Source organism: Trichosurus vulpecula, chromosome 6, assembly GCF_011100635.1.
Source record: "Trichosurus vulpecula isolate mTriVul1 chromosome 6, mTriVul1.pri, whole genome shotgun sequence".
Taxonomy (NCBI): Eukaryota; Metazoa; Chordata; class Mammalia; order Diprotodontia; family Phalangeridae; genus Trichosurus; species Trichosurus vulpecula.
The window spans coordinates 102100088-102126890 of record NC_050578.1 but is presented as its reverse complement, the minus strand read 5'-3'; the positions used below and the strand labels follow the sequence as shown (position 1 = coordinate 102126890).

General features: G+C 42.6%; 1 protein-coding gene across 1 annotated transcript in view; it reads right to left on the bottom strand.

Moving 5' to 3' along the window:
- Positions 1-26803, bottom strand: part of GATB (glutamyl-tRNA amidotransferase subunit B) — a 112871-nt gene that overhangs the window by 67717 nt on the left and 18351 nt on the right. The window contains exons 3-6 of the mRNA XM_036763196.1: positions 20364-20477; positions 15310-15508; positions 14705-14827; positions 170-283 (exon numbers count right to left, since the gene is read on the bottom strand). Of these exons, the coding sequence (XP_036619091.1) occupies positions 170-283; positions 14705-14827; positions 15310-15508; positions 20364-20477 (550 nt within the window). The remainder of the gene's footprint in view (positions 1-169; positions 284-14704; positions 14828-15309; positions 15509-20363; positions 20478-26803) is intronic.

Sequence of the window (26803 nt, the reverse complement as noted above, 5' to 3'; positions counted from 1 at the left end):
TGACTATTACCTATTTTTTAAGGAGCCTATGTTCTAAGGGAGAAGAAGCAAAAAACGAACCTTTTAATCAAGTTAGCAAAAAAATAAAATAAAATCTGGCCAGCCTATGATGAATCTTCAAGGCAATCTACTTGGAAAATCATAAACTGAGGAGTAACATGACATTTACCTATTGCTTTGGCCAAGAATCTTATGCTGTTGAGATTCTTCACTTCAGTCCTAACTCCCAAAGGCTCCCCAGGATGATGCACAGATATGTTAGCGTCCACTCTCAACTGGCCCTCTGGAATGAGAAAGGAGACAAGGCTTTAAATCAACCTGTTCCAATGAGATCTGTGACGTAATAGAAGTAGTCCGGCAATGTGAACCATATGTAACTTGCAAGTGGGTTTATATAAGATGTCCATCTGGGGGATGAAGGAAGAGGGAGATGGTTTCTTAAAAACTCATCTGTAGCCTTGGTAACCAGAGCTCCCCTTTTCCATGCCACTGTTTACTGACAACTTTTAAAATAGGCATGTAGCTCTGGGTATCTTTCAGTGAATTCCTCAGAGAGGGCAGAGTCAAGAAAGTTTATTCATAGAGGAAGAGTCACAGGGTGAGAGGCAGTGAGTATGTGCACATGCATGTGTGTGTGTGCATGGGGGGGAAAGAAAAAGAGGGAGAGAGAGAGAAAGAAGAGAGGAATAGAGAAAGAAAAGAAAAATGAACGAGAGGGAGAGAGAAAGAGGGAGAGAGTGAGGCAAAGAGGATGAAAAGGAGGGAGGAGGGAGGGAAAGGGGAGAGGGAGAAAAGGGGGGAGAGAAGGGAAGGAGGGAGAAGGAAAGGAAGGAGAGGAAGGAGGAAAGAAGGAGGAAGAGGGAGAGAGAGAAAGAGGAGGGAAAAAGGGAGAGGGAAGAAAGGAGGGAGGAGGGAGAGGAAGGAGGGAGAGAAAAAGGAGGGAAGGAGAAAAGAATAGAAAATCAGGGACAGAGGAAGAATAAGGGAGGTAGGGTGAGTGAGAAATAGAGAAGGAGAGGAGAGAGCAGGAGGAGACAGGAAGAACGGTAAAGAGAGGTGGAGGGAAAGCAGAGAGATGTGAGGTGGGGAGGACAAGCAAACCTAACTTCCTTTGTACTAAAGAAGAAAAACAACACTGTTCAGATGGAGATTTACTCTACAGTTTTATTCTGCAGTTTTTTTCCCCAGAGTATCTGGGGGTGGGGGGGCACCTTCAGAAATTACTATTTGATAGCCCTACACTGCTCTCCAATAGAATGTGGATTTTTCACAGTGATTCTGGGAGATTTATAAGAGAGTCCTTGAGAATTTACGGCTCAAGGGCGAGAGCCAGAAACCCTCCTCATTTTCTCCCTCCTTCATGGTACTGTAATAATCTCCTCCTTCAACAAGTAAGATTTTGGGCCCATCTTGACGGCTGCACACATGCCCTGACAACAGAAAGATGGTCCCGTTAGGCGGCAGAGCATTTAGCATGGTGGGCTCAGGGTGGGGGGATACAGCCCTTATGGCAGAGCCTTCCTGACCCTGAAACTCTTGTTCTCTTTTTCCTCTTCTTTGCTCTTCTGCAAGCCAAACACAACCAAATGATTTGTGGGGAAGCCTGTGAGAACCTATTAGGGAGTAGAGGGCTGTAAAAATCCTGAGCCAAAGGAAAAGGGATCAGTATAAGAAGTGGTCCCATCCTCCCCTCAGTCCATGGCAGCACAGTACAAATTCTCCATTTTTACCCTTCACCTGTACTTAGAGCCACGACTGAAAAGAGAAGGAAAGCTGAATTTCTTGTTGTTAGTTTCTTTTTTTAATTAAAAAAGTAGCACTAAGTAGCAGTGTTGTGATGTGCTGACTAATGAAATACATTTTACCAGGTCCCTCAGGAAGAGCGTTTTTTTAAAGTACAACTGAATTCCTTGCCAAGAAAAAGCAGAAACTGGAGACTGTACCGTCATGCCTATCCCTTCCCCCTTCTTCTTCCCCATAAAACCCTAACCACACAAGAATAAACTCTCACTTAATGAATACTATATGTTTTTTTCAAAGATCCCTCACTTCAAATACAATGTCTTACTCTGCCCTCTTTTGACAAGCTCATAATACAGATGCTTCTAAAGCAAATATTTTGGAAAGAAGTCAGAGGCAAGGAGCCTTATTGCCTGGAAGGAGCACTGTCATTACAGGCAACACCGGGATCTTCTGAGGTCTCACTGTAGTGCAGAAATGCCCTTGGATTCTCCAAGGCTATGCTGCTCCAGCATGTGTTTGGGGTCCCACCAAGCTGGAAAGGCCTACCTAGAGTACAATCCTGCTGGGGGGGAGGGGCACCAGACAGGCCTTTTTTTTTTTTGGCCATGGCAATTCACAAAGGCTATTTGATAAAGAGAGTGTGATACGTGTGGATAGAGGGAATGGATATTTGGTACAGTGAAATCCTTTAAGTACTGAAGTATTTACATTTCAGGCCATTTGTGTAGTCACCTCCCTGTAAGTATCCCACAGAGCTCACTCCACGGTCCTTTGCTCTCTTCTCTCAATACTTATCTCTCTCAAACAGTTCATTCACTCCAAAGGCTTCATCTATCACTTTTATACTGATGATAAGGTCCTTTCCAGTTGCAAAATGGTGAATCCTAAACTAGATCCCTCAGCCTTACCTTTTAACCCATACTCAAATCAAGTACTTCCAAATTTCCATGGAGTATCATCATTTTACTGCTGTCACTTGGAAATGTCTGCGACTGACATCATCAACTAAATATTTGGTGTAATCCCTATTTGTGTGGTGAGGTAACAAGCCTTTCTAATTAGAGATCCATACAGAGCTTCTTCACTGAGGCACTGAGTTCTCCATCGCTGGAGGGGCTTGAGTAGAGGTCATACTGCCTAGGAAATCACAGAGGAGATTCCTACTCCGGTATAGAATCTAAGGCTCCTTCCAGCTCTGAGACTATCACCTTCCCTCTCCCAAACTAATGCTCCTATCCAGCTTTCGCATTTGTTATCAGCTAGAAAGGCTTGATTCGTGTGACTTCCACCATTTCTTTGTCCCTTTTTTCTAATTTGTCACAAAATCTTGCTTGTCCATTCCTTCAAATTCCAAGCCCATCTTTGTCCCTTTGCCATTTCAAATGCCATCACTGTAGCCTCTTTTCAGCATATACGAGGACTATTAGATTACTACTACAATGTCCTTTGCCTCCAGTCTCCCTCCTTTCTAATATAGCCAATAAATTAACACTACTATCATTGCCAAAAAACATACGATAGCTCCATATTTGCCTTTTGAGTCCATCCTCTTCCTGACATTAATGTCCTCCAAAATCTGGTCCAACATACACCAATGGATCCCTTCCCTGACACACATGTTCACTGCCTAGAGTGCACTGTGTCTTTTCTCCAACTGTTCGAATCCAACTCATCCTTTAAGGTCCAGCTCAAATGCTGCCTCCTCATTGAAGACTTTTCCTCAATACTTGATCCCACACTGATGGCTCCTGAAACTCCACTCACTCTTAGAGCTCTTACAGTATATGCCACACAACTGAGGGCTGGTTTACATCCTGTTTTGCATTGATCTTTCACTTATGGGTGAGTCTTATGTTTGAATTTTGTCTTGCCAACCAGACTGCAAACACCTTGGAAGGGTTTCCATTAACTAGTATACTGCTGAACACATGGCAGACACTCAATTCAACTCCCACTACTGACTGAACAGAACACAGACAGACCTGAGATCTGAATCACTGAAGATTCATTAAGTTCATGGCAGACAGTGTGCAAAGTGTCCCAGACTTTTTATCATGATGGTATCTTGATAATGTCTGTGATGTGACTTCTGGGGTGAGGTCACCTAACTGACTTTTAAAAAATACTGTCTACTTCCAGGATTAAAAATCCTATTATAGAAGAAAGAGAAAAGCATGAACTTCAGCCTATCCTGGAAAAGACTACACTAAGTGTCTAAGAAGAATCATTTAGTGACCTGTGGTGGTGAAGGAGATGTTCGCTAGCTTGGATTTAAATCTTGTGTCGAACACAATGAGACATTCTGTTCAGCAGTGACAAAATACCTTTTAATCAAATTAAGTTATATCACCTTGGGTCCTGCTCAGCTCATCCTACTAACAATGGGAATTATCTTCAATCACACATTACAGGGAGGGTGAGGCAAGAATGTAACCAAGTCCTAAGCTCCAGATGTGGTTCTGTAACTAAGAAGACCCTTACGCCACAGGCAAAGATAACAGTGATGTAACAAAGTTATAGCTCTTCTCTTGGAAAACAAACACATCATTAGAGGTCACACTGGAAGTTTAGGACTACAGATTGGTTTTATTCTATATGCAATCTGTGGTCAAATGAAGCTCTCAGATGCTGTTCACGTGAACAAAAAAAAAATTATCATGATTTCAATATGATTAATTTTCTTTGTGTGATTTGACAGATTTCTACTTTGGGTATTTAAAAGCATTAAGAGAAAATGATCCATAGGCTTCACCAGAATGCCAAAGAAAGCCATGACACAAAAATTGTGGAAAATCTCTGATTTTGAGCCCCCACAGATGGCTCCCCTATCCTTACTTGTGAAATTTATTTTCTGAACCTAAGAGCAAGAGTTTATATTTATCTGTGTTACATCTGACTTTATTTAAGTTGGTCCTTCATTCCAGGCTATCAAATCTTTTGGGATCCTGACTCTTTTTGTCCAATATATTAGAATCATAGAATTGTAGATTTAGAAGGACTCAACCACGAATACCTTCTATAGCATTCTGATAAATGGTTAGGCGCTGACCTCCAGTGATCAGGAAATTTGCCATCCCCATTTCAACTGAGAGCAACACTCATCATTATGAACATTTTCTGTATGCTGACCCCAAAGGGGCCTCCCTGTAACTTGTACCCGTTGTGTCCAGTCCTGTACAAGAGCATCAAGCAGAATACGTCAGCTCAGCCTTGTTAGCTATCATTACTGACTTCATGCCGTCCACAAGTAACACACTTGACACGTGGCCTTGATTCAAGTTAATGACAAAAACAATGAAGAAAACAGGCCTGAAGACAGAGCGTTTCAGTGTCATACTAGACACTTGTCTCTAGGTTAACCCTAAACCATCATCTGCTACTCTTGTGTCCAGTTATTCAACCCGCTCTAAATCCATCACTTCATTTTATCTGAAGGGACAGAGCAGGAAACTGGGGTCAAGCCTTGGCTAAAACTCAGACAGACCACACCCTGGTCATTTCCCTGTGTCATCAGTCTAGTAACTCTATCAAAAAAGGAAACGCCATTAGTCTGACCTGACATGCTGCACTCTCCCTTTCTAAGTGCTCACAAATCATCCCTTTAATAATGCATGCTAGCATTTTTCCTGGAATTGAGGTCAAGCTCACTGTCTGACAGCTTGAAGAATCAATACACCTTTCCTGACCTTTTTTTGGACACTTGGATACTGTCTCCAGTTCTGCAGTGGCCCCCACAATTATCCAGTTTTTCAAAGATCACTGAAAGGGGTTCAGCAATCAGTTCTCCAACTTTTTTCCTGGCCCTGATACTCACTGGGAGCAACTAGGTTCCTTGTTGTCCTGGATTTCAACTCACAACTAACCATTTTCGTCCCATCCTTCCCAATCTAAAGATCATCCCAACAACGAAACCAAAAGCAAACCAGGATTTAAGGAGTTCTATTTTATCTCTGCCATCTTTTATTATTTACTCATGCATCTACTCCAAGCATCAATTCCATTCCTCCTTTATTCTTTCTTTTGCTCCCAAGATCAATTATTCAATATACAAAAATCACCAAGTAATTGTTACATGTCAGGCACTGCACTAGTAGCTGTGGATACAAAAAAAAAAAATAATCTTTGCCCGCAAGGAGCTTACAGGCCCTTCTATCTAGGGAGATATCCATATATATATAATAAAACTAAATACAAGGTAATTTGGGAGTTGGGGAAGAACCAGTGGTTGAGGGAATCAGGAAAGGACTCTTATCTGACTGGGATGAGCTCTGAAGTAAATGGGGATTCTAAGAGGCGGAGGTGAAGAGGGGATACATTCCAGGAATGGGGGTATAACCTGTGCAAAGGCGTGGAAATGAGATGAAAGAAAAGGAAGGTCAGGTCAGCTGGATCAAAGAGGCATAACGTATGGGGAGGTTGGTGTTAGATGGTGAAAGGTCTTAGATGCCAAATAAAAGAATCTGTATTTTACTACAGGGGCAATGGGGAGCTACTGGATTTTACTGAGTGTCTCAGGGACATGGTCAGATCTGTGCTTTAATCGCTCTGGCAGTGTGTGAAGGATGGTCTGGAAAGGGTAAAGATTTAGGGCAGGGAGACCAGTCAGGAGGCTTCTGCAATACTTCACATGGGAGGTGACAAGGGCCTTAATTGGGACACTGGCTATGTGAGGGGCAGAAGTGGAGAAAGGAAAAGGATGCTATGGGGGGAAGAAATGTGTGATTCGGTATGTGGAATGAATAAAAAGGGGATGTCAAAGATGACAATGAGGCTGAGAACTCAAGCGACTGGAGGGATAGAGGTGCCCTGGCCAGAAATGGGAAGGGTCAGTAGATGGCTGGGGGAGGAGGGATGGGAGGAGTGAGTTTTGTTTTGGACATAGGCCCCAGGATGACAAGCACCATGGTCTTTCCACTGCTCTGTGCAGTCTCTCTAGGGGTTCTTGTGGAAGGTATGTATCAATAAGAAGGAAAGAGGAGTTATTTTCAACGTTTATGGGCTTGGGTGCAAATCTGTGCATTTCTATGGGAAGAAATAAATTCTACTGTACTGTTAGCTTGAGTGTTTGTGTGAAAGTTGAAGATCCTTTTACCTTTTTGTGGAGATACAAATATAAGCTAACTTCAGATGTTCCTCAGGGAACCCTTGGAGGAAGCATGAGTCAAAAAGAGTGTGCCAAGTGAACAGTCCTCCAGATTCAACCTGGTTCATCTGAACTCAGAGATGCTGTTCTGGGCTAGAGGTTTCAACTACAAAGTCCGAAGACTGACTTCCTTTGTGGCTCCACAGCTGATTCAGAAAGAGGAGTTCTATGAATGTTCTAAGCAAAGGCATGCAAGACTAAGTGTTTTGTTTTTTTTCTGACAGGGCCATTGGGGTTAAGTGACTTGCCCAAGGTCATACAGCTAGTACATGTGTCAAGCGTCTTGAGGCTGCATTTGAACTCAGGTCCTCCTGACTGCAGGGCCGGTGCTCTACTCACTGCACCACCTAGCTGTCCCCAGGCAAGACTAAGTGAATGGCCATTAACCCGAGGTATCACGCTGGGAAAGCTGCATAACTTCACTGGGTCTCTGTAAGTGTTTGTTGAATTAAACTGAATTAGTGAAATGAAGAGACTGGGCCAGGTCCCTTCCACCTCTAACGTTCTATGATTCTAAAAGAAACATGGAAAGCTGCTAGCAATAAACAACCTCATGCCCCATTTTAACCAAAAGCTTCGCCCTCTTCTTTCTGCCCAGAATTGCTTAATAGCTGGTAGAGCTGAATGATTTCCTCCTTTGGCTAGTCTAACAGAGATACCAAGGAGCAAAAGCAAAAAGCAGAATATAAATTCCCATCTACTAAAATATAGTGCCTTCCTCCCTAAGAGGCCCTGTAAGTCAGTCCCCCATCACTCAGCAGTGTCCTTTTAAATGATGAAATGTCTGTTTTAGTAGAAAGACCTGGGCAACCACATGGTGGGAAGAAAACAGCACCCAAGGACCCACATCACAGTGAGAGACTGTGCAATGTTTCCCTAAGATCTGGGTAGAAAGTGTCAGATGGCCTAGCAAAGAAACTGGCCAGAGACACATTAAACTTAATACCGCTCCCCTTTCTTGGGCAATGGACCTGGGATAACATCAGGATCTCGGATGGTAAACATGTCAGATTCCTGATGGGTACGAGATCGCAGTGAGTGAGAAGTCTGCAAGAAGAAAGGCCTAGGCACCGTGGGCAACATGAGGACAAGCAGAGTGTGGACCCTGGGGAGGTGAGGAGGTGTGACAAGGCGGTACAATCTGACATGCTCCAGACTGAGAGGAAGGGAACCACTAACTGGACTTCTTCGGTGCTACAACAAAAGACATGGGTTACTAGGGCTCATGCCGCACCAAAGCCTCTAAAGCAGAGGCTCTGCCCCCCAACACCCAAGGAAGATGGTGGCTCTACATAGTGCCTGGAGTCAGGAGGACGTGAGCTCAAACCCAGCCTTAGACACTTACTTCATCTCTACCTCCCCATCTATAAAATGGGCTGCAAAATGTATATGACAACATCTCCCTCCCAGGCTTGTGGAGAGGTTCAAATGAGATAATAACCGTACAGCGCTTAGCACAGTGCCTGGTACACAATAGGTGCTTAATAAATGCTTATTCCTTTCCCCTTAACCTTTTTTGTGTGCCACGGACCCTTTCATAGAATATTCTAAATGCATAAAACAAAATACCTAAGATTACAAAGGAAAACAATCATACTGAAATACAATTGTGAAAATTTAAAAAAAGAAGCTCACGGACCACAGGCTAAGACTCTCTTCTAAGAGTTTAAGGATTAGAGTTGTTAGGAGCTGCAAATAATGGTCAAGCATCTACTGTAATAAGGGGGTGTGAGCATGGCCATTCTAAGTTGGGGGAGTGTGGTATAATGGAAAAAGCCATGGCAGGGAAGAGAATAAGCATTTATAGCTATGGATACCCCTCCCACCCCTATACATATGTGTATATATCCACTGTGCCACCAGGCCTGGAGTCAGGGAGACTCATCCTTCTGAGTCTAAATCCAGCCTCAGACACTTCCTAGCTGTGTGACCCTAAGCAAGTCACTTACCCCTGTTTGTCTCAATTTTCTCATCTGTAAAATGAGCTGGAGAAGGAAATGGCAAACCACTCCAGTATCTTTGCCAAGAAAAACCCAAATGGGGTCAGGAAGAGTTGGACGCAACTAACTGAACGACAAACATATGTTATATATTACAATGTAATAATTTATAGCCTCTCCCCCTCTTTATATGTATAATATGTACATATGTATTACATATAATAATGTAATATTATATAGCCTCTCCTTCTCTTCCTCTCTTTAAATACATACATATGTGCGTATTTATATGCATATGTGTACATAAATAAATGGCTCTTCTCCCCTCCTCTGTATATGTGTGTGTGTGCATAAACACACACATATATATTTCAAATGCTATATATATATATATATATAATATAAAATTATATGGTCTTTCTCTCTCTCTCCCCTTCATTCTCCCTGCCTTCCCCTCTCTATCTTTCTGTTTCTACTTATCCCTCTCTTTCTGTGTGTCTGCATCTCTTCCTATATATGTATGTATATGTATATACACACGCGCATACACACATTGTTCTGTACTAGTTATGACCTTGGCCACTCACCTCCAGGGAACTCAGTTTCACCATCTACACAATGAAGGATTTGGATGAAATGATCTCTAAGGTTCCTCCTTTTAGGTTTAAAGGTCTAAAGTCTAAGCCACAGCCATCTTCTTCCACAGAACAAACCCACTCTAGATAGAAGCCCCCTTCACAACTCTCAGCAGTTCTAAGTGAAGAAGAAACAGAAAGACGTAGCAGTCCCACATGACTGACAAAATAAATACTAGGAGCTCTTAAGAAACTGGGGTTCCCCTCTGCCTCTAGACAACTATTTCCCAAATGCCCTTTGGAATTGCCCCTTGTTGCCTGGCTACTGTGCGAACAGTGAAGCTGGATGAAAACAATCCCCCTCCTTGTAACAACCAATGAGGTTTAATGAACTCTCTGGCTGTCACAGGCTGAGTGCTTGCTGTTACACGTTTTCTCATGACGGGTTCCCAGATGGGACTATTTCTCAGCTAACAGGTGGCCTATTTATTTTTCTACAGGTTGGGCAGGAATTGCAGCTATTCTGGGGAGAATCTAACTTTATTAAAATAAACAGTGGTAGCTTTTGCTAAAGTGTCACAAAACCTAACACATAGCTCATAATTGGATTGCTATCTAACTCTGTACTTTTTGTTTACATTCTACAAGGAAGAAGACTGTATGGAGATGAGAGCACTACAGTTCTCCTGCTCCAAAACAGAGAAGAGCTTTTCCCCGTCTGCCAAGCAAATCTGAAAGCAGCTCACACTTACGCACTCCAAACATATGTGCCTGTACTTTTTTCAGTCTTTAATGGTTACCAAGGAACAGTTACTAAGGATAATCAAAGCTCTACTCAGATCCTCCTCCTATGTCTCTTCATGGTAAAGAGGTGAGCCTGAATCCTTCCTCAAAGGCCATGAACTACAGAAGGCAAGGCCAGTTAGCTTTTAGAAAGCAGGAAAGGCTTCAAGTATGGGCCCGCCCTCCAAACAGCAGCTCCCCCAGGCACAAGGACACTCATCTTAGGATGTTCAGCCAGGAACTGATTGTGATTTGTTGGCCATGGTAACTTTAGGGAATATGGAGAGGCTGAGATTTGTGTCACCTGAATGAATATTCTCATACTAGTGAAATCTCGGATCTTTCCAATTATCAGAGAAAGCATGATAAACCTGGGGATCCCTCCACCTTCGGATTCAATAAAAGCTCTGGTGTTAACTGTTTCTGCTCCTGAAATGGCAGGCTTTTAGCTGTGCCATGGGCAGAAGGGTCACCCCAAGAGGGACAAGAAAGGGAGGATGGAGTGATGACAAACAACAGTGAGAGGGCAAATTCTTTAGCTCTCCTTTTTTACTTCTGTTATCAGTTTTAAGGGAAACAAAAAAAAAGTTAAGAGGGAGTTGAGACCCAAGATAAGTGAGGGCCCACAGCAGCTGCCCTCAATGGACTTAAATCACCAGGCTTAGACAAACTACATCCTAAGGCAGTAAAAACAGCCGTCATATCTGATTGTCAGTGACCTTTTAAAGATTCTGGGGTATGGAAGAGCTGCCAGGGACTAGAGAGTGGAAAATGTGGGAAGAGGATAGATTCTTCAAACTACAGTCCAATACGCTTGACTTTGGTTCCTGGCAAAATTATCATTAGTGGATAATTTGTGAGCATTTAGAAAGGAACCTGGTTATCACTAAAAGCCATCATGCTTCAATTAAGAAATGGTTGCAACCATGTGAAAAACCGTTTCAAATCACAGGTAATTAGAGAAATGCGAATTAAAGCAACTCTGAGGCTCAATCTCGTACCTACCAGATTGGCAAAACTGACAAAAAAAAAAAAACCACGACAAATGTTGGAGGCACTGTGGGAAAACAGGCACAATAATACATTGCCAGGGGAGCTATGGTTCAATTGTTGTGGAAGGCAATTTGGAACTATGTCCCCAAACATGCTGAACTGTGCAAGCTCTTTTGACCTAGTGAGACCACTGCTAGGTCTGTATCTCCAGAGATTAAACAAAGAGGAAAAGGACCCATACATACAAAAAAATTTATAGCAGCTCTTTCTGCTATAGCAAAGCTCTGGAAACTAAAGGGGATCCTCTCAATTGGGGAATGGCTACACAAATTAGGGTATATAAAAGTAATGGAATATTATTGTACTGTAAGGTGGAGGTGTCAAACATTCATCCTTCCTGAGTGTGGCCCAAAACAGATTAAAATGTAACTGAGAAATATTTAACAAAATAAATAAAAATACAATAAAACATAGATAACATTACATTTTAAAACTAAGTCGATTAGTAGCCTGCAGAGATCCTTATGTACATATGAGTGGCCTCTCTTTCTATTAGTTTGACATGAAATTCATGGAGGATGATGATGAAGACAAAAATGATGATGATGACAATTAAGAAAGAGGAGGAGGAGTAGTAGTGGTAGTGGTGGTGGTGGGGGGGGTTCAGAGAGAACTGGCAGGTCTTGTAGGAAGTGATGTAGAGTGAAAAGAGAAGAATCAGAAGAACAATTTATATAGTAACACTGTAAAGACCAACCACTCAATGTAGTCAATGTAGTGACTAACCACGATTCCAGAGGACCAATGATGATGTATCCTTCCCATCCCTCGAGAGTAGTATGGACACAAGAGGCAGAACTGAGAGACATTTTTGGACACAGCCAATGAGGAAATTGATTTTGCTTGACTATGTATATTTGTTACTGGGGTAAAGGCTAAAATGCTAGGCCATATCTAACGAGGTGAAATTTAACTAGGATAAATGTGAAATTCTGTACGTGGGCTCAAATGATCAACTTTCTAAGTGCTGAATGGGAGAAGCATGAATAAGGCAACAATGAAAAAACAAAACAAAACATGGGGGACTCGGGGAACTCCAAACTCAAAGTGAGTCAAAAGTCTTCAATGGCAGCCCAAAAAGCTAACAGAAACAGAGGCGTCATGAAGAGAAAGCCTAGTGTCCAGAATGCAGCAGGTGACAATCCTGCTGTACTTGGCTCAGGACAGATTAGGTAGAGTACTGTTTGAAGTTCTTTGTGCTACGTTTTAGGAAGAAAGGATGCTCACAAAAAGGCACATGCTGAAAGGAGGGTGACCAAGGAGGGTCTGAGACCTCAGGCAAAGCTTTGACTAGAGATCATGCTTGAGAAGGATCAGTTGAAAGAACTAGAGATATTTAGCTAAGAGAACAAAAGATTTAAGGGGACATGGAGCAAGAAGACAAAACTTTAGCTCTACAGCTGGAAGAGACCTTAGAAGTCATCAAGTCCAACTGACTCAGGAAGGGCAAACAACTTGCCCAGTGTCATAGAGGATCCTTACTACAGCACCTGAGGTGGCATTTGAACCCAGATCTTCAGATTTTTGAAGGGCTGCTGCGTAGAAGGACTCATGGGCAGAACAAGGAGACGTGCAAAAGCACATTGAGGTGTGAGATGAGGAAGCTGTTCAAAGGGACAAGGGGCCTGACGGGGAAGGGGTCGGCTTCTGCCCACTCTAGGTTTTCAGGCGGAGGGCCACTCGTGGGCCAGGCTGCAGAAGGGTTTCCTGGCTGGGGACAGGCTGGTCTAGATGGCTCGCAGGTCTCTTCCAACCCTTGTGATCCTGGTATTCAAGGAACTTCCTTGGAAGAAAGGAAGGGAGCAAACGTTTCTTTCAAAAAAAGTCCCTGTTATGCTTAGTCATGTTGGTGAATTATTAAGATGGCACAGCAGGAGGATGTCTAATTACTACCTAAATCCACATGCTGTGGGTGGGGCTTGGGCAGCAGAATACTGAAAACTAGACACCCCCAACTCTGCTTCTGCTTTTTTTTTTCCTGCTCCTTCAGAGACCGTTTTGTGCTGAAGGCTGGAGGAACAAAGCAGTAGGAAATCAGCAAACCATCTGGGATGGAAAGCCACTAGGCCACCCCCAGAGAGAGAGGTGGGGGTCTGAGTACAGATCAAAGCATATTTTGTTTTGGACGTCGCTAATGTGGGATCTGTTTTGCTTGATACGTATTTGTAATAAGTTTTGTTCTTGCTTTCTCAATGGGTGGGAGAGGGGGAGAATTGGGAAATGAAAATAAAATTGAATTAAAAAAAAATTTGTCAAGAGGGAGTCAGGCCAGGGGTAGAAGGAAGAAAAGCTTCACAAGGAAATTGAACTTGTATATATTCAGACGATAGTCTATGATCTCTCTCTGAAATCTGTGAACACCCCAAATTTGGCAGAAATTTCGCAAAAAATAGGATTTTTTGCTAATAATAACATAACAACAATAAAAGCTAGCATCATTATATAAATGTTGCTGTTGTTCATCCTTCAATTTTGAAGGACTAATGACACCAAATATTACATACTGAATAAATGTTAATTATAAACAAACATCATATGAATAATAGCATTTATATTGTGCTTTAAGGTTTGCGAAACACTTTTAAAAACATTACCTCATTTTATACTCGCAGAAACCTTGGGAATCAGGGGTAATCATCACCTTCATCTTGCGGATGGTAAAACTGAGGCAGGCAGAGGTTAATCACTCGAGTGTCCAGAGTGCCACCCAGCCAGTGTCTGAAGTGATCTCAGAACTCAGGTCTTCCTGGCTCTAGGGTCAGCTCTCTCTCCAATGCATCACTTAGCTGCTACATGGTTTATTTTTCAGTGAATTCAAGGTTTAATCCAATTTTTAAAGCCATGTAAATGTCATGTCTCTTCTATATTAAGTAATTTCTTGTTTCAGTTGTACATGGATGAAAATGACATGAAAAAAGATGAGGCTGGTAAAGTAAGAGTTAGCTTACACTGACTCATCCCCAACATCAGCCAGACCTACTCAATGCCCTTAAGATACAACCTGGCAAACCAAGAATTATCCTTCAAACCGAATACCTCTGGAGAAACTCTAATTTCTTCCATCACACTTCCATCTTCCATCACATTTCAGTAATACTTCCAACATCACAACACTGAAGGCCATTAGCAAATATCAGCTCTATTTTATGTTGTTAGAAACTCATCACACACAGGAAAGTGAACATCTCACTTCACAAAATGGGGGCCTTCATGGAGCTGAGACAGTTCTCATGATTCTTATTCACATGCTCCCCTCTCTGGATCTCTGCTGTCTCTATTATCATTACAGAAAAGGCAGGGGGATTCAAAAACAAATACCGAAGACAACCAAAGATGGTGAGATGATATAAAAGGCATCTAAGATGGTGGTGACAGATGGGAGGCAAGGCCAAAAAGCAATGACAAAATTGGGGAGCAATGAGAAAGGAGGTATGGAAGCACAGGAAAACACTTCTGCCATCTCCTACCTGCCATATTTGCTTGGCTGGTCCCCAGGGCCCGAAGAATCAACTGAAGCTCTCTGACGGCTGTCGCTGCTTCATCCCCACAGCACATATCGGGTTCCATGACAACCTCCATAAGGCCCACTCCTACCAAAGAGACATGGAATGAGTCCCAACTGGAGCTTTTCATCCTGACATATTAGGCTGCAATGTGATCAACAGATAAAAACATTTGGGCCTTACTTAAGAAAACTCTGGATTACTTAAGGGATGCTGAGTGGTACAGTGGATAGCTCTGGGCCTAGAGTCAGGAAGACCTTTGTATAAATCTAACTTCAGCTGGATGACCCTGGGTGGGTCTGGACAACTTCAGATGACTAGCTGGATGACCCTGGGTGGGTCAGGACAACCTGTGGCTGCCTCAGTTTCCTCAAATGTAAAATGGAAATAATCAAAGCTAGCTTCCTTTCTTCCTCCCTCCCTTCTTTCAGAAAGAACCAGGGGCATGAGTTCTCTCTTCTTTTCTCCTTTTTAATTTCTAAATTTGGTCCTAACCCTCTAGAAACATCAGCACTTTAGTTTTTTTCCTGAGGGATATGGAAGAAGTCAAGAAGGAAGGAACAGCCTACCCGCTCGGTTCAGATCAATGAGCGTCTGGGACCTCGTGTCATCGTGAAGGCTCTTGCCACTGTCTTGCTCCAGCTGGATCTGCTTGATTCTCACTGTTTTGGTGGCTGATGGACTCCAATGGGCTCCCACACCAAGGCTGTATGTCAAGCTTCCATTCACGGCAATGGGAAGCCTTTGTTGGGTGATCTGGTATCCAGCCTGTGTGCAAGCATGGGTTGTAGTCACTAGCCCAACATGTCAAGTTGAAAAACGAAAAGCCTGGCATTTGCTTTGAATTTTTTTTTTAAACTTTACAAAATGGTGGTACCATTTAATTTTTAAAAAAAATATTTACACTGCCTCCCCCACTCTCCCCTCCATCCCAACCCATACTACACCGTATGTGCGCCAGGCTACGCAAAGTCTGGTCTTCAATTTTCCCTTCCCCCAGTTTCTCATTAGGAAGATTAAAACACAGTCACCCTCTGCCTCAAACAGCAAGTGACAATAAACAGCGAGCAGCCCATTTCCCCTGCCAAAGTGCTGTTTTCAGGAATAACAATAATCCCACTGTCAGAGGACCCTAAGAGGAGGATTTATTGTTTCCATTTAGCTCATTAGCCTAAACTCTGCATCTTATTACTGGGCTCCTGACAGACCATCCTTATTAAACAGTGCCAGCTAAGCACTCTGGTCCTCGCATTCGACACTGTCGACGGCAGTCGCTACAGCATTTAGACTCATTTTGGTTTTGCTCTTCAAAGCTAACCGAGCATGTGAGGTGTCTTCCTGCCCCGGCTTCCCTTGCTCCCCTTGCCAGAAAATGCGGTGACACGTAGTGACAAGAATGCCAGCTGATGTCGCAAAGGCTCCCTCACCTCTTGTTTCAAGTCAAATGATGAGCTGTCTAAACACACGAATCAGCACAAGCTTCCAGGGAAGGGTGCAAGGAGTAAACTATGGGGGACTGGAAGGATCAGTGAAAATACGTGTGAGGTTCAGCTGGACGATGAAGATTTTCCAAGTGGAGGGTGAAGAACTGTTTGAACAATTCACTTTGTAAGAATAAACTGTTCATACATTTTGACCCAGTGATCGCATCAATGTACACACAACCCAAGGAAGTCAAAGAAAGAAACAAAGTCCTGATTATGACAAAAACAGTCAAAGCAGCAATTTTTATGGTGGCAAAAAAATAGAAACAAAGGTTTATGAATGTAGTGGAAAACCATGGGGACTTAGAAATGATGAACATGACTAGGGTGTAAAAATAAAGGCATAAGAACTTAAAAAATTCTCTCAAATATGCTGCCAAGAAATTTGATTACCTGAGTTGATTGAGGCCAGAGACAAAAGAAATCCATTATTAAAAAAAACCACTAACTTAGATTCTTTGGTATAAAGGAGAAGCTGTCTGAGACAGGGGAAAATCAGGGTGATAGAAAAACAAAAGATAGCAATAAAAATCTATTTTTAAAAAGGGAAAAAGTTCCCTAACTTTAGCCATTTATTCCTTTTTTTTTGAGGTGGAAGGCAGGGCAATTAGGGTTAAGTGACTTGCCCAAGGTCACACAGACATGTGTCAAGTGTCTGAGGCCACATTTGAACTCAGGTCCTCCTGACTCCAGGCCGGTGCTCTACTCACTGCTCCACCCGGCTGCCTCTACTTATTCTTTTTTCTGAACCAAACATTGTTATTGTTCATAAAGACTGAGGTCATTCAACTCTTCTGAACTCTACATTTCAAAGACTCTTGATGTCATTCCCTAACACCACCTCTGCTTTACGAGAGTCTCTGATGAACAGGAGACCTTTCTCAATCCTATTCCCTCCTGTCTCTTCCAGCAAACCGCCTGAACTCATCCTTTGTCTCTAAGCTTCACCCTCCCCCCACCTTCTGGTTCCTTCCCGGCCATCCGCAAACATGGCCAAGTCTCACCCATCCCTTAATCTCCTCACCAGATGCCACCGGCCTTTATCAGCGAAAGGAGACGGGACTACGGCCGCACCCGGGATCTCATCCGTACGGTCGACTCCCAGGTGAGTAAACTTTCTCTACTGGCACAGATGGGCACCTTCTCTGAAACTCAGAGGGAGTCTTGCGAAGAGACCTGTTTGTCACACTGATAAGTGAAGAGACCTGCCCAGGGTCACAGATCCAGTGTGGGTCAAAGGAGGCAGCAAGGTATTACAGTGGATTGACACTGACTAGCTGTGTGACCTCTGCCTCAGTTTCCTCATCTGTAAAATGGGGATAATAACAGCACCTGCCTCCCAGGGTTGCTGTGAGGATCAAAGGAGGTAACGATTAGGAAGGGCTTAGCACTTTTCACGTCTATGTACATATGTGATGTATATGTATACAATTATACATACTGTACATTACATACACAATGTATATATACACAATTGTAAAGTGTCCAGTGCATTGTAAGTACTACATACATGTAAGCCAGCCTCATCACTATTACTTATTACATGACGACGCTGATGAAAACCATTGCTACTGCTGGTGTCGCTGTCACTGTGGTTGTTACACACTCATCTCCCCGGCTTTCTAATCCGCTCTACCACCACCGCCTCTTTTCTAGTGAAACTCGCTGAAAAAGCTGTCTGTACATATTGCCTCTACTTCCTCTTAAACCGTCAGCGATCCATCACCTGGGAGCAACTAAAGCTGCTCTCTTCAAAGTTCCCCTCTTCATCACCGAATCGAATCACCTTTTCTCAATTCTCAACCTCATGGCCCTCCCTGCAGCGCACGACACCACAGACACCCCCTCTGGGACGGTCTCTTTTCTTCAGGTTTTCACGATACTGCTCTGCCTTGGTGCTCCTCCTCGTCCTCAGTCTCTTCCGTTGCTTCATGCCTTCTTTCCCTGGGATCCGCACTGGGCCGTCTCCTCTTTTTTCACTCGGCCTTTTCACCTGGTGACCCCGCCAGTTCCCATGTAATCAAAAACCATCTCAATGAAGATGAATCCTAGGTCTGTATATCTAGCGCCAGTCTCCCTCCAAACTATAGTTTCACATCATCAACTACTCATTTAGATTTCAAAATACCGAGTAGGCAGCTCAAACTCAACATGTTCCAAAAAGAAGTCTTTCTTTTTCCCCAAAGCCACCCCTCTTTGAAACTTCTGTTTCTGTTGAGGGCACCATCATTCTTCTAGTCAACTAGGTTAGCAACACTGGTGATCTCCTGCACCCACCTCTCACTCATCAACACGTCCAATCAATCGCCACGTCTTATCATTTGTACCCACATCACATCTCTCAAACAGGTTTCCTCCTCTCCATTTAACACATCATTTTTCACCTGGATTACTGCAAGAGCCTCTTAATTTGTCTCCTTTTCCCAAGTTTTTCTCTACTGAAATCTACCCTTTTCTCAGCCACCAAAGTTATTTTCCTAAAGTTCAGGTCTATGTCACTCTCCTACTCAATCAATTCCCTCTTACCTCTAGGATGGGCTCTCTATGGCCTCTAGGATCAAACACAAACTCTTCTGTTTGGCATCTAAATCTCTTTATAATCTGCTCCCTCCCTACCTTTCTTTCAGCCTTCTTTTACACCAACTCCCCTTTACAAACTCTACGGTTGTAGCTATTCATCACACACAAGGCCTTATCTATTTCTTGATATCTCTCACTGTGTCTCCTAACATGCCTTTACATGGGCTGTCCCCAGGGTTGGAATGCTCTTCCTCCTCCTCAGCTCTGTCTCTTGGGATATCAGGTTTCTTTCAAGACCTAGCTCAAGTGTCATCTTGGCAAGGCACTTTTCCTGACACATCCATCTACTAGTGACTTCCCTTTGTCTCCCCACCCTCTGCCCCCCACCAAGGTGACCTTGCATGATCTATTTTGAATACATCTGAAAATGAGTGTGTGTGTTCCTACAAGGCTCTTGAGGGCAGGAGCTGTTCCTTCTTTTTCTATGTACTCCTATCACCTAATTCAGTAAGTACTTAATAACTGCTTGCTGGTTGACTGCTAATGAGTAGCAGAGTGGACTTTGTTGTCCTCTGGTTCTCATTCATCCCCACGAGAAGTGAAAGAGCAAGACGTCTTGACATAAAGGGAGAGAGGGGAACGGAGAATCTGGGCCCTAAATGTGTATTAAGGAGGAGGGGAAATTCTACCCACCAGAAAAGACCTCAATCCACAATTAACATTCAGTTTTACCTCATGAGATGAAATCATGCTCTAGAAATAGTTTAATCTAAATCTGAAGAGAACCAAGCTTACACTCAACATTTGGGAGATGTTTACTGTGTACCTACTATGCACAGTGCACTGTGACTGCTACAAAGTCTAGAGGACACATACCCAGTCTCTGCCCCAGCAGAGGTAACCATCTTGAAAGTGGTCACCAGAGTGAATACTCCGATATTTCAGTTTTGTTGTTTCACTAATATCAGAAATCTAATACAATTCAAACTGGCTCAGTAAGCTGTTTCATAAAAATCACATTATATTTGTTGGCTTAAATTTTTTGGGGGGGGAGAGGAGAGGGAGAGAATAATACTAGGGTTTGATTTGGAGCTTAACAAGTTCAGATTTCTGGTCCACAGTCAGGTTCAAGCCCCTGCTTACTGTACTGCAAATATTCATTTACTGGCCCATGGTGAGATAACAGAAACATTGCAAAGGGGAGACATCTTTATTATAAGATCTGTTCTTTAAAGGAGAGAAAGAAGCTACTACCACATTTACAAGGCTACAAGCGTGTATTTGCTACAGGGTCAACGCAATGGGCACATGATGTACTCTTACCTTATCAAGCAATTAGCACCAAAGGCTGGGTTTGAAATGAATCTGAGAACATCGGCTTCCTTCTACTCCCCGTTCAATTACAAGAAAGGCACCAGAAGCATGAGGCCGAGCAAGGAGTCGTAATCAGGGCAATCAGTTTAATCTAGCCAAGCCTCAGGGTGCACCGGTCTGCCCTGGGGCCTAGCACAAGCCCCTGCTGGGATGGACAGCTCCCTGATGGAAACAGGAGCCCTCCTGGAGGGCTGGCCCATCTCCTACCTGGCAGAGGGGGATGTGCATCACAAAGCTTTACTTACAGGGAGATCTGCGTAGAAGTAGTGCTTTCTGTCAAATAAAGACTTCTTGTTTACAGTGCAGTTCAGAGCCAGGCCTGTCATCACGGCTGCCTCGACACATCTCCTGTTGAGAACCTACAGAAACAGGACACACAGCTCTTCTCAGATCCTCCATGGGAACAAGTAGATTCTCCCACACACTGGCATACATAGGGAATATTCCATTTTGACGGGTAGCATCTCTGGCACAGAGAGTAGGTAGCTCAAGTTCAGGAGCCAATTCTACTCAACTAGGAATCTGGAAAACTTTATTTAAAAAAAAAAAGTGTTCAGTGAGTCTTGCTATATGACGGACCAGGGCACTGAATCACAGGCTGATTTATTTGCCAATATCCAGGCATCTTTTCCCACTACTCAACTACCTCCTACCAAACGGAGGGAATTAAAAAAAAAGACAGAAAAAAATTCCCAGAAAGAGTTTAATGCAGTGGTTACTTCAAGGAGTGGCCAAGTTCCAAGAAAACCTTAAGCCTGCCTCTGTCTGTCTGTCTGTCTGTCTGTCCCGCCTCCCCTGACCCCTCCTCCGTCCGCTGTCATAATACAGCACCAATCAAAAAAGAAGAGACGATGGTAGCGCCTCAGCTGGCTGATCCAAGAAAAATTTCAAGCCAAACAAACAACTTGGTGACCAATTCAATTTAATGAACATTTATTAAATTCTTAATATGTGCCAGGTACTAGGGGAGGTTTGGGGGATTGTTCATTTTTATATTTCAATCTTGTAGTCTATAAAAACACTGAATATAAAAGAATAACAATATAGCCACTTGTCCCAGGGTTAATTAAAATGAGAAAACAATAACCGACATTTTCATAGAGCTTTAAAGTTAGCAAAGAACTCCACAGTTATCATGTTGGAAATAATGGAAAATTCTATTAGTTCAGATACTATAAATTTTGGAATTAGTGATGACTCAACCTGGGCTTGACCAAAGTTGACCTTTGTACAATCAATTAAGAAAGGGTCTGCTAAGCAAAAATAGTATATATAACAATATTACAGAAGATTTATTTTAACCTATTTAAGACAATAAACCATTCTTTAGGGATTTTAGCACATTCACTGTTGGAATGAAAATAGATGCTACTAATTACAAATAAAATGTTATTAATTCATTAAAGTAAGCCCTCCAGGACCTCTATTGAGAAATATTTTATAATGTTTTTGAAGGTAATAAAATTGCATTTTCTTTAAAAAACAGCATTCCAAGGCTGAGACCTGACTTTAATTCAATCTAGCCTTCCCTTTATTTGATCCAAGGATTCACTGTATTTGTATTTAGATTTTTGCAAACTGAGCACTAATTTTTAAAATGGAGGACTTCTCCCTGCAAACCTGGCTAGCAATTCCTCCACTGCACAGAAAATAAAAGGTTAAGGAGGTACTTTTCAAAAAAGCATAAAAGGCAATTACTCTGTGAAACTAATGTTAGATACTGACAACTCTGATGATTAGAATACAGCATGCTAAACACTTTAATTTATGGAGAGATAGTAATTAAGATTTATTAAGTAAAGATATGGCAGTAAAACAGGCCTTTGTCTTACTGCTAACCGTAAATTTGTCTCAAAGCATGAACTCCCTCTGATTCACATTTGTAGTAAAATTACGATAGATATAAATTTTCCTTCTGGTAAATCAAATTATTCCCCTGCCCCCACTTCCCCCTCTCTCACACACTTCCCCACTTTCCTTGAACCCTTTGCTCTTAACCATGAGAGACTGCAAAGATTGTTGAGTTATAATAATAATCCAATGCCTCAATTTTAGCTGCCCAGTTGAACCGGAAGGTCCTCATTTTAAGTACAGCTTTGTTGGCCCAAAGTTATTAGTTTTACCCATACATATATATATATTTGAACATGGCATTGCCTAGGTACACAGGGAGAGAAAGTGACAGGTCTGTTTTCTCCTCTTCTTGAATTGTACTGTAATTTAAATTCCCATTCTAAAGAGAAAAGAGTAGGGTCTAACTGCAGGTGTGTATAACCTTAGAAAAGCCCACTGAAGGCACATGACATCATTGCCAAAGGTCTGTGAAGACTTCCGCCAAGAGTACAACTATTTTTTTCAACCTAAGAATTAAATGGTACATATTTCTAAATTTCAGAAATGGAGAAAGCATGGCATATTGCAGAAGACATAGGATCTGGAGTGAGGACAAGCTAGGATCGACTCTCACCTTTGACATTTATCACCCGCGTGATCACAGGCAAATCACTTAAGCTCTCTCAGTCTCTGTCCTATTCTGTAAACTGGAGGAAATAGCACCTATATTCCCTATATCACAGTGTGGTTTTCAGTCCCTAATGAAATAATGTATTCAAAGCACTTTATGACCCTTAAAGCGCTATGGTCATCATCACCATTATAGTCCAAATAACTAATTTAGATGGGTCTTTAATATTCGGACTTTCTGGGGAGCAAAAGAATCATAGGAAAGAGAATGGGTGTTAGCTCTAAACAGAAAGAGAGGCCCTAATTTGTTGAAACACAATAGAGATTGAAATTACATATGATTTCAGTGTTCTAATATTTTCCCCTTAGGTGGCAAGCACCACTTCTCGCAATGATTAGTGGGTTCTCTCCCAAGGATCAGACACCATATTTCTTAATGACTCAGGAAGCCTGGACTACTTTATTTTCTATTCCTCAGTGAAACAAATTTTCCCTAGATAATGTTGTTGTCTGCTTTCCTTATGGTTGGTTTCCACCATAATCAGGTGGAAAAAACAGAGTCTAACAAGCAAAACAATTCATAAGGCAAGTTAAGTGGGCCAATTTTCACCCCCACCCCACTGGGATACCTTATTTTATCCCTGCATAACTTCTAATCTGTCCTGAAAACTACCTTTAAAATTAAAAGGAAAGTTTTTAGAGTAGAGACGTATAAAAGGGAAAAAAGAAGCAAATGAAGACAAAAGAAAAACAAGGTTTATTTCGGATAAAATTTGGAAAGAGGCACTCATTAATATAGATACAAATGGCCTGCTTGTCTCCCTTTGCCCTGCTCCCAGTCATCATAAAGCACTGAGTCCGTGTTTGTTTTTCTTACATACACTGACATCTGAGAGACCAGAACGTAGAAACTGGCCTTATTAGATGTGGCCCTATATTTGGAACAGTCAAATCATTATATGACCTGGCTTCCAATGCAGCAGATGAGACAGACTCTGCACCTGGGCAGAGTAGATGCTATTAAAGTGCTTAGACACACATCGATTTCATGTGTGAAAAGCTTCTCTCACTAATGACTTTGTAGTGTTCTTAATTTTTGTTTATGGGGGAGATTGTTTGTTATCAAGGTGATAGCTTTGATTACCACTGAGAAGCCGCACTGAATAGGAAGCCGAGCATTTGTGGGCTCTACCTCCAGAGTCTGTCCATCAGTGGCTTAGGAGAAAGAGAACTAGGCTGGTAGTTAGAAGGCTCACTGGATTCTGGTTCATCCTCTGCCACTAAATAACTGGGGGCCCTTGGACAAACTGCTTCAAATCTCTGGGTCTCCGTTTTCTCATCTGTCAAATTAAGGGATTAGACTAGATGACCCCTGAAGTCGTTTACAACTCAAATGATTAGCCTGAAGTGACAAAATGTCAGCATAGAACACTAGCTAGTAAAGTGTTTGCTGTTGGTGGCAGTGATAGGATTTGGGGCGGGGGAAAAGGAAACCCCAAAGAGTTTCACCGTTCTAGTAAAAGTACACTCAGGGCTTTCATTCCCAGGAAGGTGATACGTAACCCCTTAGCAGTAACAGACCGTCAGGAGAGGGCTTTTCAGGGAGGACAGCTGACTATGATTATCTTTCCTTTTATGTATCCAATAGCAACTGAGGATTTTGCTGGAGGGCCCATGAGAACCATGAAGCCAATGAGGCGAGGTCAAGCTTATGCTCAGTGAAAACCTCCGATTCACCCCCATTTGGGCTTTTTTTTTTTTCTAAGAGTAGCTAGATCCTCTAGCTGGAAGGCTCTCTGGAACATCCTTCAACAAGAGCCCAAATAGGCAAATTCAGCTTTGAAAAACAAAAACAAAAAACTCAAATCTAGGTATATTATGTAAGAAGACTGCCCCGGTTTGAATACATCTGCCAACTGATGCCATTTTGTTGACTTTTACTTTGAAATCAGCTATCTGCCATAAACCCCATTTACAAAGCACCTCCCTAGAACTATAGATAGTTTAGGTCAAATCAGGTGCTGCTACATGCAGAGTGAACTTCTTATTCTAACCTGGAAACTGGAACATGGGCATTCTCCTGGGTTTGACTGTATCTATATTTAAGTACATCATTAAAAAAGGTGAAATCACAAGTGTGAAAAAGAGAATGGTTTTCCTCCAAAAACAAATTATTTTCCTTAATGGAAAAATAGGGTTTTTTTTTTTAGCCTAGAAGACCTTTGTGTCACCCAAAAAGCATTTTGCTTCCATTAATCTATCCATCCCATAACCAAATGGTATCAAAAGTTTTTCCTCCCTTTGTGCTTCTTGAAGGACACCAATAATTTAAAACTGTAAACTAATTAATTGACAAATCTTTTTGTTTCAGAGACAATCATGTCTCCGTGCCTTTGGAGTTAGAGCAGGAGTGTTTACTGAAGTTACTGCTTCTCTCTCAACTAGTGACCACTCTGAGAGTATTTGTATTTGTCCTTTAATGGCTCAAAGTTCAGAGTATGAGTACCATAATTAAAGAATTAAATCTTCCCGGCATGGAGGGTGAAACGGAGGAGAATGAGCAATGAGGCAGGCAAGACAGCTGACAGTGATGAGCAAACAAAGGTTATGGGTAACTACAGGCATCTTAAATGTTTACAAGCAGCCATAAAGAAAGGATTCACTGTTATGTTTTGTTTGAAATGAACAATTAACAAATGTTGCAGACGGGAACACAGTCTGGATCTTTAAGCTCTGGACTGGGAATCAAACAATCTTCCTATCACTAGTTAAACATGTCCCTGACTTTCCTGTGGCCTTGGGCAACTGAGAGAAGCCTTGAAATCTCCTCTTCTGTAACCAGGGCTAAGGCCCTCAACCTTCCTCCTGAGCGTATTATGGATAAGTGAGCCATGACTGTGGGAAATGTTACTGATGAGTGTGAGGGAAGGGGAAAGGGAAAGGAGGAATTGAAGAGGAAAGAGAAAGGGGGAAGGGAAGGGGAAAGGGGGGGAGGGAAGGGAAAAGGAGGAAGGGGAAAGGGAAAGGAAAGAGAAAAGGGGAAGGGAAGGGGAAAGGGAAGGGGAAAGGAAAAGAAAGGAAGGGGAAGGGAAAAGGGGAAGGGAAGGGGGAGGGGAGAGAGAAGGTGAAGGGAAAGAGGAAGGGAAAAGGAAAAGGGAAGATAAAGTGGAGGGGAAGAGGAAAGGTGGAAGGGAAGAGGAGGAAGGGAATGGAAAAGGGAAGAGAAAGTAGAAGGGAAGAGGAAAGGTGGAAGAGGAGGAAGTAAAGGGAAAAGGGAAGAGAAAGTAGAAGGGAAGAGGAAAGGGGAAAGGGAAGGGGGAGAGAGAAAAGGGGAAAGGGAAGAGGAAGAAGAAGGGAAAAGGGAAGGAAAGGAAAGGCGTGCTAATCTGGAACCAAAGGCCCTAGATTCAAACTCCACCTCTGATAACTCGTTACCTATTTGTGAAACGTTGGGCAAATCACTTTTCCTTTCCTGTAAAATGAAGCTGGGCTAGATGATCTATAAGGGCCTTTTTGGCTCTAGCTCTAAGATCCTATGAAATAGCTGTTTTGTTATCTCCACAGGAAGCATTTTCTTTAGATAACTGAAGTATCTATGATTTTGTTGGTATGGGGATGCCCTCCACCTGCACAGATCACACATACACCCCTCAACCCCAGGTGCCTTAGCATATGATACTCATGGATTGTTATGGTCTAGAAGATTCACCACCTAGTGGCCAGTCCTCTGGTGATGAGCTCTTATGTGCTTACTGAGATACAAAGGAAGCTTTATCCAGTGTGAGACACTTGACCTATTATTTTCCTTCCTCTAAAGTATGAGTTCTGCCTTTGAGATGCCACTCCAGTCATTAGTGCCATCCTTTCTAGGTGATGAAGAGGGCCCCTGTGGGCTAGGAAGCAAAAAGCTCATCAGCCAGGATGCTGTACCATGGGAGAGATGGATGTGCACTGCTTTCCCAAGGTGCCAGCCTCATCTGGACCAAAACCACCATCCCTGAAAGAAAGTGCTCACCCTTGCTTGTGAGGCTCTGTGATGTGGATGACAAAATACCTAGCCCAGGGTGCCAAGACCATAAATAGGGGAGCATGAGAGGCAGCTAAGAAGAAAGAGCCTGACATACACCCCAAGGAGGTCAACCACAAAAAGGCCCCATATGTACCAAAGTACTCAAAGCAGCACTTTCTGTAGGAGCAAGGAGCTGGGAACAAAGTGGGAAAC